At 42.9% G+C, this 19,364-nt stretch overlaps 1 protein-coding gene, 1 long non-coding RNA gene and 1 pseudogene across 8 annotated transcripts in view; 1 reads left to right on the top strand and 2 right to left on the bottom strand.

Annotated features, from left to right (window-relative positions):
• Positions 1-19,364, bottom strand: part of LOC148006238 (uncharacterized) — a 901,378-nt gene that overhangs the window by 201,981 nt on the left and 680,033 nt on the right. The gene's annotated exons all lie outside the window — the stretch shown is intronic.
• Positions 1-19,364, top strand: part of Abcb4 (ATP binding cassette subfamily B member 4) — a 58,344-nt gene that overhangs the window by 24,890 nt on the left and 14,090 nt on the right. For all 7 annotated transcript variants that reach the window (XM_087656011.1, XM_087656013.1, XM_087656008.1 and 4 more), the window contains 9 exon segments: positions 1,720-1,923; positions 3,325-3,495; positions 5,786-5,947; positions 10,167-10,343; positions 11,183-11,329; positions 12,793-12,897; positions 14,349-14,426; positions 15,614-15,697; positions 16,693-16,896. In XM_087656011.1, the coding sequence (XP_087512137.1) occupies positions 1,720-1,923; positions 3,325-3,495; positions 5,786-5,947; positions 10,167-10,343; positions 11,183-11,329; positions 12,793-12,897; positions 14,349-14,426; positions 15,614-15,697; positions 16,693-16,896 (1,332 nt within the window).
• On the bottom strand, positions 9,473-9,837 carry C1h11orf98-ps2 (similar to human chromosome 11 open reading frame 98, pseudogene 2; annotated as a pseudogene).

Genomic DNA, 19,364 nt, shown 5'->3' with positions numbered 1-19,364 from the left:
GAAACTCCTGTCGGGAAAGCAGCCCTACTTATTAGAGGAAGTGAGCAAATGATTTGAAAATAAATAGTTATTTTTCTCTATGGGCCTTGGTAGGTCTTCTACACTCCAGTGGATGACCATGTCCAAGAGTATGCAGTCAAGACAGGTTGGACTCCATGGGTGTTTTAAATGAGGACCCAGAGTTGGTAGATGTGGTGTAGCTAGGAGGAGTTGGGACAAGAGGGTAGGTGTATCAAAACACAAAGTATGAAATTCTTGAATGATTAATTTTTAAAAGAGAGGATAAATACATATTTTTGAGAAATGGTTAGCTTAAATTATTGGCTTTGGTGGATACTGGAAGAGGGTCAATCATTTCTTTGCTTCTATACCCCTACTTCCATGAACCCTCCATGCTCTAATAGATATTTCAAACTCATAGTCACATAGATGGTCTTGGTTAAACTCAGGGGATTTAAAAAAACACAGCAAAAAGTCATGAACTAGGGAAAAGATTTGTAAAGAGGAGGGAAAGTATGATAGTGCTGGAAGGAAGGTAGAGGTTGAGGTAAAAATAAACAGAGTGTGTGTGTGTGTGCATGTGTATATGTGGGTATGTATGTGCATGTATGTGTGGGTATGTGTGTATGTGGGTATGTATGTATGTGTGTATATATGTGGGTATGTATGTGCATGTATGTGTGGGTATGTGTGTATGTGGGTATGTATGTGCATGTGTGTGTGGATATGTGTGTATGTGGGTATGTGTGTGTGGGTATGTATGTGTATATGTGGGTAAGTATGTGTGTGTACATGTATGTATTTGTGTGTATGTGGGTATGTATGTAGGTATGTGTGTGTATGTATGTGTATGTGTATGTGGGTATGTATGTATGTCTATGTATGTGGGTATGCATGTATGTGCACATATATGTATATAGGTGTATAGTATGTATGCATTAAATTGCTGAAGAACTTAAGTGATCAGTGTTATAAAAACTGCTGCTTCATGTCTATTAATTATGAAATAAGAGTAATGGGTCCCAGTTCCAACAAGATACAATGAAGCAGATGTGTTTTATATTTCTGCTGATGTTATCCATTATTAAATTACTTATAAAGAGTCATTTATTTAGCTTTTTTCATCAGGGAATTAATGTCCTACAAATACTTGTCATTTCCAGTAAGCAATTGATATTAACATAGAAATATAAATCATGTCTTTCAATTTAATGAGATTTGTTTTTATAACAATAAGGAAATATAAAAAGGGTAAAAGTGAAGAGATGATGAAGTAGATTATGGTGTCTTAAGCATAACAAACTACCAAAATGTCATCTAGACATACATGGGATAGTTAGGTAAGGGGACAGTTTAATTTAAATTTAACGTTTGGAATTAAAAAAGGTGGCGTGCCTAAAACCTACCTGGGGCTGGAGGTCAAGCCCCAGGGAGAGAGAATGCATTTCCCTGAGTATACAGAGGACTTGGGGACATTTTTTAAGCACTATGACAATTAACTAATATATCCAAATTTTCTTATGGTGGATAACCAATTATCCATTCTTGAAAAAAGATATATGAAAGTATCCGGGGAAAATATGGTTGCTTTATTTTATTCCTGCATATTACTGTTTGTTATGTCTAACTTCTGAATGAATTCAATACTAGTGAGGAGCCCTTGTGCGTTGGAAGTCAGGTTGTTTAAAATATTGAGAAGTAAATCTTTCTTTCTTTCAGATTAGCATCGATGGGCAGGACATCCGGAACTTTAACGTCAGGTGTCTAAGGGAATTCATCGGCGTGGTGAGTCAAGAGCCGGTACTGTTCTCTACCACGATTGCTGAAAATATCCGCTATGGCCGTGGGAATGTAACAATGGATGAGATTAAAAAAGCTGTCAAAGAGGCCAATGCCTATGACTTCATCATGAAACTGCCACAGGTAAAGCCTCCCTTAAAAGTAGAATTGAAATGCAAAGGACTGAGTTCTTGCTTCAAAGGCTAAGCTAATGTTTGGGTTAAAATGTGGTTCAACCTTGCTGGGTAAACCCCTTAAATGACTCAAGTAAGGCTTGCAAACTGCGTTCTGTTTGTAAATAATCTAAAGACATGTGGGATATGTGTTGGTAATTACTATAATTCTGTGTTAATTTATTATACTTTATGATACACTATGAGAGTCAAAGCTTCAGCTGTCTTCATTTTTTTTCTACAAAATGATACTTTCCTATTTAAAATACTTTAAGAAGGCTGGCGTGTAATTACTTTAGATGCACAGAACACATGAAACTCAAGAAGGATGACCAAAATGCGGATGCTTCACTCCTTCTTTAAAAGGGGAACAAGAATACCCTTGGCAGGGAATAGGGAGGCAAAGTTTAGAACAGAGGCAGAAGGAACACCCATTCAGAGCCTGCCCCACATGTGGCCCATGCATATACAGCCACCAAACTAGATAAGATGGATGAAGCAAAGAAGTGCAGGCTGACAGGAGCCGGATGTAGATCTCTCCTGAGAGCCACAGCCAGAATACAGCAAACACAGAGGCGAATGCCAGCAGCAAACCACTGAACTGAGAATGGGACCCCCGTTGAAGAAATCAGAGAAAGGACTGAAAGAGCTGAAGGGGCTCGAGACCCCATATGAACAACAATGTCAAGCAACCAGAGCTTCCAGGGACTAAGGCACTACCTAAAGACTATATATGGACTGACCCTGGACTCTGACCTCATAGGTAGCAATGAATATCCTAGTAAGAGCACCAGTGGAAGGGGAAGCCCTGGGTCCTGCTAAGACTGAACCTCCAGTGAATGGGATTGTTGTGGGGAGGGCGGCAAGGGGGGGAGGATGGGGAGGGGAACACCCATAAGGAAGGGGAGAGGGAGGGGCTAGGGAGATGTTGGCCCAGAAACCAGAAACCGGGAAAGGGAATAACAATTGAAATGTAAATAAGAAATACCCAAGTTAATAAAGGTGGAGGAGAGAGAGATTGAGAGAGATTGAGAGAGAGAGAGAGAGAGAGAGAGAGAGAGAGAGAGAGAGAGAGAGAGAGCGCTAAGAAAGCCAGGGGAAGCAAGCCAGTAACATCCCTCCATGGCCTCTGCATCAGCTCCTGCTTCCTGATCTGCCTGAGTTCCTGTCCTGACTTCCTTTGGTGATGAACAGCAATGTGGAAGTATAAGCTGAATAAATCCTTCCCCCCCCCCAAAAAAGAAGGCTGGGGTGTAGCTTAGTGGTAGAGGGCGTTCCTAGCATACTCAAAGGCCCTGTCCAAGTTTGATCCCCAACAATGTAAAATTGGAAAAGAATATGTTTTGAGAGCTTTTCTGGGTTTTCTGTCTAGAAATTTGACACCCTGGTTGGTGACAGAGGGGCGCAGCTGAGCGGGGGACAGAAACAGAGGATCGCCATTGCTCGTGCCTTGGTCCGCAACCCCAAGATCCTCCTGCTGGACGAGGCCACGTCAGCCTTGGACACAGAAAGCGAAGCTGAGGTGCAGGCCGCTCTGGATAAGGTAAACACCCAGGGTCGGGGACAGGGAGCAAATTGTTTTGCAGACTTTTGCCAGTTCTTTGGGAATCCAGATTGGGAAATAAAACCCAAAGGGGAAATGAGGTCGTCTCTTGGGACTTATTGATTCCTCCTGGCCTGTTACATTAACACAGAGAGAGGTCAATGACTTCCTCACCGGCTTCCACCATGCATGGTTCAGTGAACCTAGACCCAGGCTTGCGGGAGGAACTGTGTGTGTGTGTCTGTGTGGTCTTTTCTTTTCTTTTCTTTTCTTTTCTTTTCTTTTCTTTTCTTTTCTTTTCTTTTCTTTTCTTTTCTTTCCTTTTCTTTTCTTTTCTTTCTTGCACATGGATTTTGTTTGACAAAAAGCACTTATGCTAAAATATGTGAAGAAATTAATTTGACAAATTAATTAATTTGACAAATTTATAATTTTAGGTATTTTTATGTAATGACTTTAAGTGATAGCATGCTGTCCTTTCCTTGGGTGTCTCCTACTTCATTCTAAATTTTAACACATATCTTTGTGGATTTTTTTTGTTGTTGTTAAATCAGTAAAAAGACAAATACTTATATTGAAGTATACGTGGAAATACACATACATACATATATATGTGGATGTATTACATATATGCATATGTGCACACACATATGATTCTGGTTACCTCCATACTGCTCTAGTTTAAAAATAGTTCAAAATAATCTGTTTTGTGGCAATAATGGCATCATTGTTTGTAAATTTAATTGACAATGATATCTTAAATTGGATCAAAGCAATGTACCTGCTGCTTAGGGTGATTATGATCACTCCCCATTAAAAGATTTGAAATTCAGAAATAAGTAAAATTAAAACTGGATTAGAATCCCCAAATGAAAGAAAAAAATTCCATTTTAAAATGTATTGTTTGATGGCATTTAGCATACTCATCGGGTTCTGCAATCATACTATTTAACTCCAGAAATACCTCATTGCACAAAAGAAGCCAGTCATTACTTGCTGGCATCACCGTCAATAGCCCTGTCCTGTCTGTGGCTTTGCTGGTTCTAGACATTTCATATAAATGTAATCGTACTTGGCTGCTGATTTTGCTGTTGTTATATGTGCATGATATATATCATATATATAACATATGAGTGTGTGCATGTGTGTGCGTGTGTGTGTGTGTCTGTGTGTGTGTCTGTGTTACACATGCCACAGCACTTGTGCAGAGGTCAGAAGACAACTTGGAGGAGTTGGTTCTCTCCTTCCACCTTTACGTGGGTTCCCAGCATCCAGTGGTCTCACCAGGCTTGAGTCGCACACACCCTTACCTGCTGAGCCATCTTGCTGGCCTTCGTTGCTGTCTTTTTCATGTAGCACAGAATTTTCAAGCTTCACCAATGTTGTAATTTGCATTAAGTTTTATTCCTTTATACGGTTCGGTGAGATTCCAATCATATGGACATACCACATTTGGCTCACCATTTTCAACTGATGGGCATTTAGATTGTTCCTACTTCTTTATTCTTATTCAAAGTACTTAGGTCAATTAAGTTAAATTATGATGAGTCTGTGATGTAGATATTATTAGTCGTGAGAAATTGTTAGTCAAATAGAGCTAATGAGGGCCAGAAAGGGTAGCTACTGTTACTGACATAACATTAATAATATGGTGGGTATAACTTAGGGTTTAAATATTCATTCAATTCATTAAACCAACATGTGAGGTCACTGAATTACTTAGAGGAATGGTCTGATTTCAGCATTTTTAAAAGCCACATGGGGCAGAGTTTAAAAGGCAGCAGAATTGGTCTTACTCTAGAGAATAGGATTTTGAGGATCTTTGAGACCTAACTTGAACTAGCCTCAAATACCCACACTACAGCCGTTGGAATTATGTTAATATGGGATTCTGGAGAAGGCTGTCAGTTCCCAATGATCTCCCTAAAATGCTTCTGCCAGAGTCTGTGGTGCACCGAACAGCTCAGAGGTGGGACTCATCAGAGAAATGCGAAGGTACTTATCAGGGCAAATCTTTAACTTCCTAGTATCAGATAACACCATAGGCTTCCAGAGTAACCCACCCTCATATTGAAAGGGTTGGCCGCCTGTCTGGTCTGGAACTCAGAAGTAACTTTTGTCTTTTATAAAAGAGTGGTGCCTGTGCTCCAAGCACACAGAAGTACGGAGGGCCGCTCTCTCTCCTCTGCTTGCAAGAGGCATCTGCCCAAGGCTTAATTGTGCCTGCTCACTGCTGGTGTGTTAGTGCCATAATCCTGGTGTGCCACAGATCCATTCTTTTCTTCTTTAGGCCAGAGAAGGCCGGACCACCATCGTGATAGCTCACCGACTGTCAACTGTCCGGAATGCAGATGTCATCGCTGGGTTTGAGGATGGCGTCATCGTGGAGCAAGGAAGCCACAGTGAGCTGATAAAGAAGGAAGGGATCTACTTCAGACTTGTTAACATGCAGGTAGCAGCACATCCCGATGGCTTTCTCTGTTGTCTGGGCTGCTGAATTTAAGTTATTGAGTCTTAAGTTGGAACCTGGGAAAGAGTGAAGGGCTCAGGTGAAGACAGGCAAGTGTAAAAATCACAATTAATGTATTCATTAGAGCAATAATTATTGATTGTCTGGGGAATGTGTCCAAAGCACAGCTCCTTCCCAGTGCAAGAAAGAGATCTACAGTGGTTGGAGAAGGAGTCCAATGTATAAAGGCTTTGTAGACAAACCTCGTAAACCTCAAGTGGCAACATCTGTAGCTTTAGGAGGTCAGTAGTTGGTTTTAAAAACTGCTTGCTCTCCTCCCTAAAAAATTATTAGTTGGTCTCATATTGTACACTATTGTTTTAGCAAATCGTTTTGCAGGATGTGTAACCTAAAACTTTCCTATGACTCAAGTTCATAAACTTTAAACTATGTGCACTATCTTTGACATTGTGAGAAGCTTATACACACACGTGTATCTCAGATTTTCCCCCTTGACATTCCAGCTACACACCATGAAATATTATTATTTCAATTACTCAGCAGTATTTATAAAAATATGTTTCATACAGCTAATTTTCTCTACAAACTAACCTATAGCTTAGTTTCTCTAAAGAGGAATAATTGGCTTCTTTCGGTATTTTTATTTTCATTTTTTCCTTTTTTAATTTCCTTTTTTATTGGTTATTTTATTTACATTTAAAATGTTATCCCACTTCCAGTTTCCCCCCTCTGCAAACCCCCTCTCCTTCTCCCTCCCCTGTGCTTCTATGAGGGTGCTCACCCACCCACCCACTCCTGCCTCAGCACTCTAGCATTCCTCTATGCTGGGTCCTCCAGCCTCCACAGGACCAAGGGGCTTCCCTCCCATCGATGCCAGATGAGGCCACCCTCTGATACATATGCAGCTGGAGCCATGGGTCCCTCCATGTGTATTCTTTGGTTGATGGCTTAGTCCCTGGGAACTTGGGGGGGGGGTCTGGTTGCTTGATATTGTTGCTCTTCCTATGGGGTTGCAAACCCCTTCAGCTCCCTCAGTCCTTCTCCCTAACTTCTCCATTGGGGTCCCCGTGCTCAGTCTGATGGTTGGCTTTATGCATCCACATCCTTATTGGTCAGTCTCTGGCAGAGCCTCTCACGGGACAGCTATACTGGGCTCCTGTCAGCAAGCACTTCTTGGCATCAGCAATAGTGTCTGGGTTTGATGTCTGCAGATGGGATGGATCGCTAGGTGGGGCAATCTCTAGATGGCCTTTCCTTCAGTTTCTATGCCACTCTTTGTCCCTGTATTTCCTTTAGACAGGAACAATTCAAGGTTAATATTTTTGAGATGGGTGGGTGGCCCCATCCCTCAACCAGGGGCCTTGCCTAGTCTCTGGATAAGGTCTCTATCGGTTCTCTCTCCCTCTGTTGGGTATGGTTCTATAAGAGCAACCTCTTAGCTCACACATTTCAGTGCCAGTCATGCAGTTGCTTCTTAAACGTATAGCAACAGCTCACAGTAGGCTTGCTGATCCAAATGCAGGACTAATGCTTAGCAGGCTGGGGCTTGTCAGACAACTTAGGGATTTGAGGCTATTCTTAAATTCGTGCTTGTCCTAGCAGTGTCTAAGTAGAAAATGTAACCTTTCATGTTTGGTGTCTCTCTAATAAAAATGATAATGTTGGCGGTGACTGGAATGCCAATTATCCCTACAAGCCACGATGAGCATATACGCATGTTGAAAAGTGCTCTGGAGGCTGGGGATGGTAGTCGGCTGGTGTGGGCTTGCCCTATAAGCGTGTTTGTTCTCAGGCAAGAGAAAGAGTCAGGCATGTGGCATGCACACATGTAGTGCCACTGTTGGGAAGGTGGATCCCCGGGAACTCTGGCTTGCTGGCATAGCTTACTTGGTGAACTCCAGACCAATGAAAGACCCTCTTTCAAAAACATTAAGAGACAAAAGGTGGACAGTACCTGAGGAACAAAATCTGAGGTTGTCACCTAGCCTTACTCACTTGTTTGCTTGGGCACACACACATTCCCAGACATATATTTCCAACACACACACACACACACACACACACACACACACACACACACACGGAGAGAGAGGGAGGAGGGAGGGAGAGATGGGGGAAGGAGATGAAGGAGGGAGGAAGGGGAGGGGAGAGGGAGAAAGTACCACATTGAGCTCAATAAACATGTATAATATATATCAAGTAAAACATATATTAATAATTTTTTACATTTATATCCCCCCCAAAGAGGCAAATGACATGGATTTCTAAGTATACTGGAAAGCCACTGATGGTTTTTAAAGGATGGATTTATTATTTGAGTCATATGTCATTGAGCTATTGTTTTTTTGAAGAACCTAACACAAAATAGTTACTGAAAATTTCAAATTACTCAGAGTGGAGTGTTAGAAAGTTTTATAATTCAGTTTCATATAACCTCTTTATCACTTACTGCTTTAAAATGTATGTAATTATAATGGGTAATGTTAATTGTAACTTGACAGAATCCAGAGCCACAAGGAACTAGGCCTCGGGGGATTATTATCTGGTTTCATTAATGATATAGGAAGATCCATCTGAACTGTGGGCATCTGAACATTCCCTGGGCAGAGGTTCCCGGACACAGAATTGTGTTACCGCTTTCTGCTTCTTGATTGTGACTGCACTGTGGCTACTTCTACAAGCTTTGGCTGCGGTGGACTGGAACGTGGGGTTGTCAGTCAATCAAAGCCCTTCTTTCTCCCTTAAGCTGCTCCTGTTAGACTTGTATATCACAGCAACTGAAAAAAGAAACAAAGGCAGTGATGGTATTTCTGTTTTTATTTCAACATGATTATTATCAAGGCAGAATTGAGACTCAGAAGGGAGTCTCAAGTGAGATGGCCCATTATCCCTCTCTGTCCCACTTCTGTTTCACCCGTGAGAATGACCTCATACTACACAAGGATTCTGGCTGGGAAACAACTGACTTGCTCTAAACTCTGTATCGGTATTCTCTGGGTCTTCTTTCCCAAGAAAATGTTATACATTTTCAAACTGAATGGTGGCCTGGTATGATTTTAAGTGGAAATAAGAAACTACTTGGCCATAGTGCTGCTAAATTTAGCCAGGCCGGGTCTTGATATTGTCCCATTAATGAACAGGGCTTGTGCTGAAGTCACCTCAGCCACTTCAACCAGTTCTGCGGTTCTTGGAGAACCTGTGTGTGCTTCTCCCTTGTGCTTACTTCTGACCTTTCTTTCTTTCTCCCTTTCTTTCTTTCTCTCTTTCTTTCTTTCTTTCTTCCTTTTTTTAGCACTAAAGCTTAATTACAAAAGGAGTTAACTGCTAGAGAGGGCCCTCTCCAACCTTTCTCTGTCCTCTTCATTCCCAATATATCCCTCCAGGGGAGGTCAAGGGTCTATGATAGAAGAGGTGTCTGGGAGAATCTCACATGGTAATATTCTTTCCAAAGTCCTCAAAATCCTTCTAGGTGCTGCTGAGAAACTTCTGGTAGAAGAGGTGGGAACTTTAGCTTTTATCTCCAAGATCTTCCATATCTACGTCCTGGGGAGCTTTTTATCTTCTTTTATCTTTTGGGCTATGGCTGACTAGTCCTGGTTGACTTGGAGGGAACTTCCACTTCCATGGCTGCTTTTTCTTTCTGGGCAAGAGTTTCCCGTGCTTCCCAAATAGCATGATGTTGGCACACGAACTGCATGCACGCTTCCTGAGGTGGTGTCTCCTCGTCAGCCCTCTGTCTATCACAGCCCCGACCACCTGGTGCTTCCGTTGATGATCCCTGCTTAGTTCCCTGCCGTACTTGAACAACTTCTTTTTCAGCTCTGCGGGGTGGGGGGGTGGATATGATTGATCTTTCCTCCTGGAGATGCCATTGTTTGAGGTGCCATTGCTACACTCCAAGGCTCCCCTCCAAGGCTGATTTTTGATTTGCCCTCCCAGTTCCTTGTTGGTTCTCTTAGAGAGATGGATGTTCAATTTAGTGTCCTGTCTTTGATCTCAAAACCTCAACCTGGTTTTAATTCAACTTCGTGAAAACTCTTGATACATGTGGTGTAGTTGTTTAATTATTCTAAACTCGGAGATTTTATCTATCCAGACACACACATATGCACACACACACACATACGCACACACACACTTTAATGTCTTATCTGTTGCTCAGAACACACACACACACTTTAACGTCTTGTCTGTCGCTCAGACATCAGGAAGCCAGATCCTGTCAGAAGAATTTGAAGTTGAGCTAAGTGATGAAAAGGCTGCTGGAGGTGTGGCCCCAAATGGCTGGAAAGCACGCATATTTAGGAATTCTACGAAGAAAAGTCTGAAAAGTTCACGGGCGCATCAAAATAGGCTGGATGTGGAAACCAATGAACTTGTAAGTTTCTTTTCCTACGCCAATAAAGCCATTGCCTTAGAGTTTTGCTATTGAAATCCTTAGCCCTGGAGAATACCTGACTCCTACAGTGGGCCACATTCTTCTTTAAAGAAAAGGAAATCTAATATTTTAATGTATTTGACAGTGAATTAGATAAATGCTGATTTTAGACTTTCAGGGTGAAAACAGACAAAATATAGTCTCTGTGCTGAGATGTTTAACCTTTAGATCAAATGCTATATTCGCATATAGTGACTACGTCTATATTCTATAAAAATAATTTTGTAAAGATGATATTTCTAGTCCAGGGATAATAAAGCCAGCCCAGAATGAGTCCTGGTATGATGATAAGAGGAAGGGCTTGTGGTTAATTTGGCAGCACTGGGTAGAGTAAGGAGGACAAGCCTTTGGTTAATGATCATGAAGCTGCTCTACATTGAGAAGATGGAAATCTGTCTTCTGTATCTATTGCCTCGTGATGCTGCTACGATCACTGTTAGAGAGGCAGGGATACTCATTTGATGAAAAGACTGCAGGTTACGTCATAGAGCCTAGCCATGACCGTCACACAGGCCCAGAGCTGCCCATGTCCAGAGCTGCTGCCTCGAGACATGAGGACCAGACCTGCACAGCAGCTGGCCACACCATGGAAATATCCATCTGTGTATGAGGTTCATGTTCAGTCCCAGGTCAACATTAGGCACTGCTCTTTACTCTTTAGTCAAGGGCAGGATATTTTTCTTGTATCTAGTTTGAAAGACATTTGAAGGTAATAGTCATGCATTCTCTGTGTCTACAGCACCAAATGGCTGTTCTCCCTCACATTTTTATATTTCTAGGATGCAAACGTGCCACCAGTGTCTTTTCTGAAGGTCTTAAGACTGAATAAAACAGAGTGGCCCTACTTTGTGGTGGGGACACTCTGTGCCATTGCCAACGGGGCCCTCCAGCCGGCATTCTCCATCATCCTGTCAGAGATGATAGCTGTAAGTTTGAAGCCACCCCACAGCAACCCAGATGGAAACAGTCCATCAGCTAAAGCTTGGCCTAGGCTCCCCAAGAGTAAACTAAGCCAAAATACTCAATTCTTCTTTAAACTCATTATGAGAGAAAATGAGTCACCTTTGAATATCCCATTCCAACATTAGTGAACTTACAAAGTACAAAAATCAATGGAGAAGGCTCTCAACTTTATTGTTATCATTTGGGTGAAATCCACATCAGGAGGTGAGGGGAGACTGCTTGGCTCACAGGGCTGTGGGCCTGGACGGGTCAGGATGGAGGAGAAGGTGACTTCATATACTAGCCTAGCTGTAAGTCCAGGTTTCCAGGCACAGTCTGGCCTCCACATTGAACAAGTGGGTAAGACCAGGAATGACAGTTTCTATCTGCCCAGTGGTTCCTTCATCTATAACATGAACCTGTTTCAAAGAGCGTTTGAGGATTGAGAGTACACAAGTGATCGGGTACAAGCATCTAGAGTGTCTTCCCAGTTTTACAGCCTCAAAGCGTTGTGCTTGAGCGAGTCTCCCCGAAATGCTGGTCTGTCACTAAGAAAAAAAATCCATTGTCTTTCAATCGTTAAATCTATCAACTGATCTATATGCAGAGTTATTAAAAATGTCAGTCTTCATGTTATGTAGACTTCTTAATCGCCCTCTGTTATTACCGGAGAGGCATATTCTCCTCCAACATGCTAAAAATGTATTAGTCTCATGATGTTGGGCATTGATATACATTAAGGCCATAAACAACAAAAAATTTAAAACGCACCTCTGAATCTTATTCAATTTCAATGTGAGACAGTTCTTGGCTTTCTTGCACTTCAAGAGATACATAAATTACAAGCACATTTCTTTTAGAATCCGGGCACTAGAAAGACAAATCACAGAATAAACTAAGTTGTGCCTACAAAAGCCAACTTGTTTTGTGGTAACATACATACATACACACACACACACACACACACACACACACACACACACACACACAAGACAGAAGCAAAAAAACAAATTTATAATGTGTCAGGTGCTAATAAGTGTTTAAAAACAGGGTATGGTGATGGAGAAGAGAAGGCTGGTCAGTGAAAGCTCCCAGAAGAGAAGATTGAGGGCTGGGGTTGGGGACAGAGGAAGGGGAGACATGTCACAGCCCATTGCTGTGCCCAACCTAGTTATGACCTATAATAGATGAAGAAATGTCCATTGGGATCATGAAAACATGGTGGCAACTGGAGCGAGGAGAGGCTACATGATAAGATGCATATATGTAATGCCACTGGACTGTGCACTTAATAAGGGTTAAAAGGATGTGCTCATTGTATTTTACCATAATTTGGAAAAAGCACATATTCAAAATCTACTTTCACAGATGTGACCCTCAAGCCATTGCCTGGGGTAGGAATGAGCAGGGTGGGTCCAGACACCCACGTTTCAATGCTCTCTTCTAGATCTTTGGCCCTGGGGATGACACAGTAAAGCAACAGAAGTGTAACATGTTCTCGCTGGTCTTCTTGGGCCTAGGAGTCCTCTCCTTCTTTACTTTCTTCCTTCAGGTAAGCAGAGATGATTTATCTCCAAGTCTGTGAATAGACAAATTAGTAAAGACCTAACTGAACTTCCAGATCCTCACATCGAGACGAGTTGAGGATCTAGTGGAGGCAAGGCTCATTAACGGGCAACCTCCTTCACCAGGACAACAACCATGAAAACTATGAGTGTAACCAAACAAAAAAAAACAAAACAACAACAACGAAACCCACAGTAGAATAGCATTCTCTTTGTTGTTATTTTCCCCAATACGGTGTAACTGAAGTTTCTCCTTCCTAACTGATGGACTATTAGAAAGAACAGATGTTTACATTCATATATTATAGACTCAGCCAGGAAATAAGGTAGTCAAAGCTAGGCAGGTAGTGCACAGCTATAATCCCAGCATTCTGGAAGCTGGGGCAGAAAGATCACAAGTTACAGGTAAGCCTGCGTGACACAGTGAGATCCTGACTCAAATAAACAAGAACAGGAATTTGGTGCCCGTTTTCTTTTATACCTAGTTAAGCTTCCACCAAGTCCCATTCAATCCAGCGGCATCGCAGACTTCGCAATCTAGAGCAGGATGGAACTAGTCACCCAGCGTGCGTCACCTCTTTCACTGTGGCGCCAGAGGCAACAGTAAGATGACGTTTTCATCTGGAACTCATTGCCATGCTGGTAGCACCTCAGAGGTCTGATGCAGTTCCAACCTCAGGCTTACCAGGGAGTGAAATTCTAGACATAAAGGAGCAACGGGGCAGCCTGCAGCAGCCCTCCTGCCAAGGCAGGTGAGGACAGGCCTGGCTTAAATAAGGAACCTGTGGGGCAGCTGCACCCCACACACCCATGCCTGGCTTAGGATAGAGTCCAGCAGTGCACACTCAAGTGCCCTGCACAGCCTACCCCAGAGCTCATAGCTTTACTGGAGCCCAACCATCGTACTTGCCCCAGAAGCAAGGCATCTCGGAATATCTTGGGTATCCTCCAGCTTGGACACAGTTGTTAGGGAGAGGGAAATTGTCTGGCACGGAGACTTGGAGAGGAAGTGAAACCTAATTGTTGCCTAACCCCGGAGCAGGTGGGGCGGTGCCTGTGGGTTCATTTGGAGTTTGAGAGAAAAACCATCTTTCTTTCTATAGCACAGCAACCAGAGTGTGACTCTGCAAAATTTTGTTTCTTGTTTTCATTATATTGAAAGTGTTAGGAACACATAGAAGCGTTCTAGTTCAACACAGTGTCTTGGTTACCGAGATTCTGCTCTCCAGAGTCACTAAAAGGAAAGAGAAGCTAAACTGGGACTTCCAATGTTACAGACCTCACAATGACTCAGCAGCACATTGCATTTCAAGTTGGCTTTTGTTGGTTGAATAGTCAGTCAACATACAGATACAGTAAAATCCATTGTGAGTATATGTAGTTGTGTCAGGACACTAATGAGAAGCAAAAGGACCCTGAGGCTTTTTCTCTTCCCTAGGGTTTCACATTCGGGAAAGCTGGCGAGATCCTCACCACAAGGCTCCGGTCCATGGCCTTCAAAGCAATGCTAAGACAGGTGAGTGCATTGCAGATGATGCCTAGTGTTTAGATTTAGGACTCTGCCTGCTGTTGTTCGCAAAATGATGCTCGTATTTCCCCTCAACAACTTCCAAGCAAGAAATGACTAGGGTCCTACTAGTTACTGTAGTCCTGAAATAGCCGATGACTCCTCGAGGTTTTCCTGGGAGCAGATTCTTCAAGAGTTCTTTGGCTTATTCTGCAGACTCTGTGTCTTCATATAGATACTCATCTCCAGTATTAATTCTTTGGATTCTGCGGATGCTGGCCAGGCTTTGGAGACTGTAGGGTGCCTTTGAGAAGGTGGTTGGTAGTATTCATGTTCTTCTGCCACAGTTGACCTTCTAACTAGGTTTCCCCAGATGCTAGAAGTTGAATTATGTTTTGCCCATGTGCCCTGTTCTGACATTCGATCACGTGTTCATTTATTGACACTTTACTGATTATGCAAGTTCACATTCTGGGGCAGGTTGTATGGGAAATGTGAAAGCATATATCCCACCTTTAAGGGAAAGGCCCTAAAGAGAGCCGGTTGACTTGAATTGGTTAAATCCCTATTCACACTGGGCAGGCAGTGGGCATTCCAGTCTTAGCACATCTGAATTGATGAATTCTTTGGGAGACCTTCCAAACTCCTGCTACGTGGGAGAATTAACTCTATACGAAAGTAAAAGATACTGCCAGTAAGTATTTATAATTAGTATCAAACTTAAGATAACACTTTTAAAAATCCTCGTGTAGGCAAAATAAAAGTGTAGCAAGAATTCAACATTTAATTTCCCTGTTTACGGTTTATAAAAAAAAAAAAGATAGTCTCTTAATGAGAATGGCACCCTAGGGAGCAGAGGTGTCCACAGTACAAGACGTGACAAGAGCTAGCTGTGACAATTTGGTAGAAAGAGCAGCCACGGGAGCCCAGCCTTGCGTGGGCCTGGCAGATGAATCCATTCCTTCCTGACTAGGACCCCTTTCTCTTACGGGGAATAGCCAGGACGGGTGGCCCAGTGTGTCTGTAGTGTGGTGCTCAGGCTTGTATCTGGACCACCACTCTGTATAGAAGGCTTCCCCTGAATTCCAATACCCACACTCAGTTTGGATGTCTCTCTTCACGGAAGCACTTCGAGAGGGCTTCGTTTCTGTTGGTTTTAGCTGTGAGTTCATTTAAAGGTGTGTTTTATTCCACAGGACATGAGCTGGTTTGACGATCATAAAAACAGTACTGGTGCCCTCTCTACAAGACTCGCCACAGACGCTGCGCAGGTCCAAGGAGTGAGTAGGCTGCTCTCTGCTAGTCTTGTCCTTAGGAAAGCAAGCGCAGCATTGCTCTATCTGCTGAGATGCTTTCAGCCGGGGTCGGAGGGCAGGGTGATTAGCTCAGTGGTACAGAGCTCGCCTGGAGTGTACACGGCCCTAAAAACAGTTTTACAAAGATACTTTTAATTGGAACTATCAGAGCATCCAGCTGAAACTGACTTGAACAGAAAGGGAAAGTTTAGACTTCAGGTCGACTGATCGACTGGCTTGGTCCAGGCAATCAGAGGCCCAGATTCCTTGTCTGTATGATGAATTGCCTCTTCGGTGTTGGCTTTGTGAGGCCCATTTCCTGGTTGGCAACCGATAGCAACTAGAACTGGAAGCTTCTTCATTTCCCATCTCTGGAAAGGACACACATCTGTACCTTGTCCATCAAGTGAAAACCCTTTCCATAACTCTTGTTGTAACAGCTCATAAATCACACACCCAAGCCTGAACCAATAGCTATCTCAAGAGAAGGCTGTTCTCTGGTCAGCTTGGGTCCCCACCCTGTACGATTCACTGATTTCATGGGAGAAGGGAAGGGATGGGGCACACCAGAGAGTTGACAGAGAGTTGTCTATGACAATGGGCCTGATTTTCTGAACTATACAAACAACTAGTTCAGCTGTAGCGTTTTGCGGTTGGCGGTCTTGTAGGAAGTGAATACTTGGTAACACGGTTTCAAAGAGAGTGTAAATTTCTGCCTGAACAATCGAACCAATAATTTAAATTATTGATGTTGTGGTTGGATTCCCCTTTTGAAAGGCTCATGCCCTCACAGCCTATCTCTACAGTAGGTGATTGCCTGGCCTGGAGGGAGAGAACAGAACCCTGAAGCCTTGCAGGTTAGGCATAAGCTATGGGTTTGTTGAGAAGGGTGAAACTCTTCACATTCAGAATAGGAGCCTAAGCCTGGAACCCATGGCTTTGGAAGTTCACTCAGCTGCCTTATTCTTTTTCTCTCGCAGGCCACAGGAACCAGGTTGGCTTTAATTGCACAGAACACAGCCAACCTTGGAACGGGTATTATTATATCATTTATTTACGGTTGGCAACTGACACTTCTGCTCTTATCAGTTGTTCCATTCATTGCTGTAGCGGGAATTGTTGAAATGAAAATGTTGGCTGGCAACGCCAAGAGAGATAAAAAGGAGATGGAAGCTGCTGGAAAGGTGAGCTAAGCGGGCTCCAGCTTACAGAAGGGCTGCGTGTACACACTGCTGGCTTGATTTGTCGTGTGACGCTATACACTCCAACTGACAATACACGGCCTGTGCAGAAATGCCCTACTGTGTTGATAATCCCTGGAACCTGAAAATGACATAGTTCCTGTGACACTTCTAGCTTCAAGACAGAACTTGTTATAAAGATCTTCCAAACTGCCTAAATGCATTTCATCTTGACATCATACCTGGCATCGTCGAGAGCATAAATGTTGCTGTTTTTACCAATAAGTGTGTAAGACAGAGTATAGAAATGAATTATTTAAGATCAGAAGATTCCTCATACTGGTCCCTTACCCTGTTGTGATTTTTTTTTTATTGTTAAAGTTAGCACCCACCAGGTGGCAGTAACTCCCTATTTTGTAGTTCTAATTAATCTGTCGCGAAGATTGAGATTGTGTGACAACTGTACTACCTATGGGAAGTCATCGTTATTATTGACTTATTCTTAATATCTTCATGGTCATCCTGTGAAGTAGATGATAACGCTACCTCACTTGTGTAGATCTATGTGTGTGTTTCCACACACTCAAGCACACACTCATGCCAAGTAGGCAAGACCATAGAATGCATTGAGTGTGGTCTTTTATTGTTTTCTGCTATTCTTTTTTTTTTTTTTTTTTTGGTTCTTTTTTTCGGAGCTGGGGATCGAACCCAGGGCCTTGCACTTCCTAGGCAAGCGCTCTACCACTGAGCTAAATCCCCAACCCCCGTTTTCTGCTATTCTTGATAGATCATCCCTCACTGAACCTCAGTCTCCCCCATTTTGTGTAGAGGGGTTGGCTAGTGAACTCCCAGAATCTGCCTGCCTCTGCTCCTGACCACTGGGCTGACAGGCTTCTTATATGGATACTGCATATTTGAACTGAGGTCTGGATGCTTTTCAGAGCAAGTACTCTGACCTGCTGAGCAAATGTGGAGATGTGGACAGGAAGTTATTCCAAGCCAAAGCACAGCACTATTCTCTCAATAGGTATCTAGGTATGTCTGAATCTGTATATAAATGTGACTTGCAAGGCACGCACATTCAGACGGTCAGTCGTAGGCTGTATTCATGGATGTATTTATTCTTGAGGGTGTAAACATCGTCCTTTCATGAAAAATTAGAAAGAAAAGGAGATGGCCAGTACAAACTGATGGTTCTACAACACTGGCCTGAAAATTCTGTCACAGGCATCACGCAAACACTTTCATAAGAGCTGTATATGGCGGGAAAGACAGTGTCTCTACCTTGCGAGGAGAGAGGCTTTGGTGTTGAGTGACTGGGTACCTCTGTGTGGCTGACATGAGAGGGAAGAGTAAAGCTGGTTGTAGTGGAACATGTTTACATGCTCATCACTCAAGAGTTAGAAGCAGGAGACTTGCCATCACTTCAAAGCCATTCTGGGTTACACAGCGATACACTATCACAAAATAAAACAGGCAAACAAACATAAAACAAAGCACAGACTAGGGTTGCATGAGACAAGTTTCCACTTAACCCGTTCTGTCCACTGAGATCTGCCACTTCCTCTTCCTATAAGTGGCCATGACTGCCGCTCCATGGCGGGTCGGTGTTCCTCCAAACTCTAGTCATTTGCCCCAGGCATGACCTTGCCCTGGAATCAGAGTTCTCTGGAAACGTGTGTTGTGGGTCCTGGACTTCATTCTTGTTTCCAGGTGCTGAATGTTTTCTTATGTACTATAGGGTACTTATGTGCTGTAGGGCGCCATTTTCTTCACTCTGGGTACCCTAGCTCACTCTGTGTGTCACAGCCTAAGAAACAACAGCAGCAGCAACAAAACCAAACAAACAAATAAACCTCCCTAAAAACCGTTCTGTCTCCCACCATCTTGTAGTCCTTTCTCGATCCTCAAGAGAATATGGTCATAGTGAAGATAATTTTTCCTTCAGCAAATTACACAAATAAAACTATCTTGAGTTGACCCAGCATAGTGGCCACGACCCTACTGAGAGAGTTAATATTTTGCTAGCAATGAAAACTATCAAAATTTAACAGAAGTATGGCAGTGAGGATTGAGTAGTGTTTCAAACACACAAAAACATCGAGTTCTCAGTCTTGTTCTTCTGTTCACACCACATGATGGTGGAGAAAACTCTGCCAGTTCCAATGGCCTTTCTATCTTGGTGGAATGAGGTGCTATCCATGATGATGTCCAGATTTCTTCATAAACTTCCTAAAGCTGCCATCTTGGGGATCAGTGGATGAATGGCTTACCATGCAGCCTAATGTTAGGCTTGAAGAATGTGAGGTATTACAAATATTTTAGTTCCCAACAATTCAATCCTGGTCCAAATTTGCTTTCTAAACCAACTTGTTGGTTCACTGAGAGAATCTGGTTAGTTTCTGTTGTAGTGTAGTAGGTAAGTTATGATCCTTAATGGTACTTGGAAGGCATTTAAGACCAGTGGGGGT

This window comes from Rattus norvegicus, chromosome 4 (assembly GCF_021556685.1).
Source record: "Rattus norvegicus strain SHRSP/BbbUtx chromosome 4, alternate assembly SHRSP_T2T, whole genome shotgun sequence".
Taxonomy (NCBI): domain Eukaryota; kingdom Metazoa; phylum Chordata; class Mammalia; order Rodentia; family Muridae; genus Rattus; species Rattus norvegicus.
The sequence above is the reverse complement of the archived record's forward strand: the minus strand, read 5'-3'. Positions and strand labels throughout refer to the sequence as shown.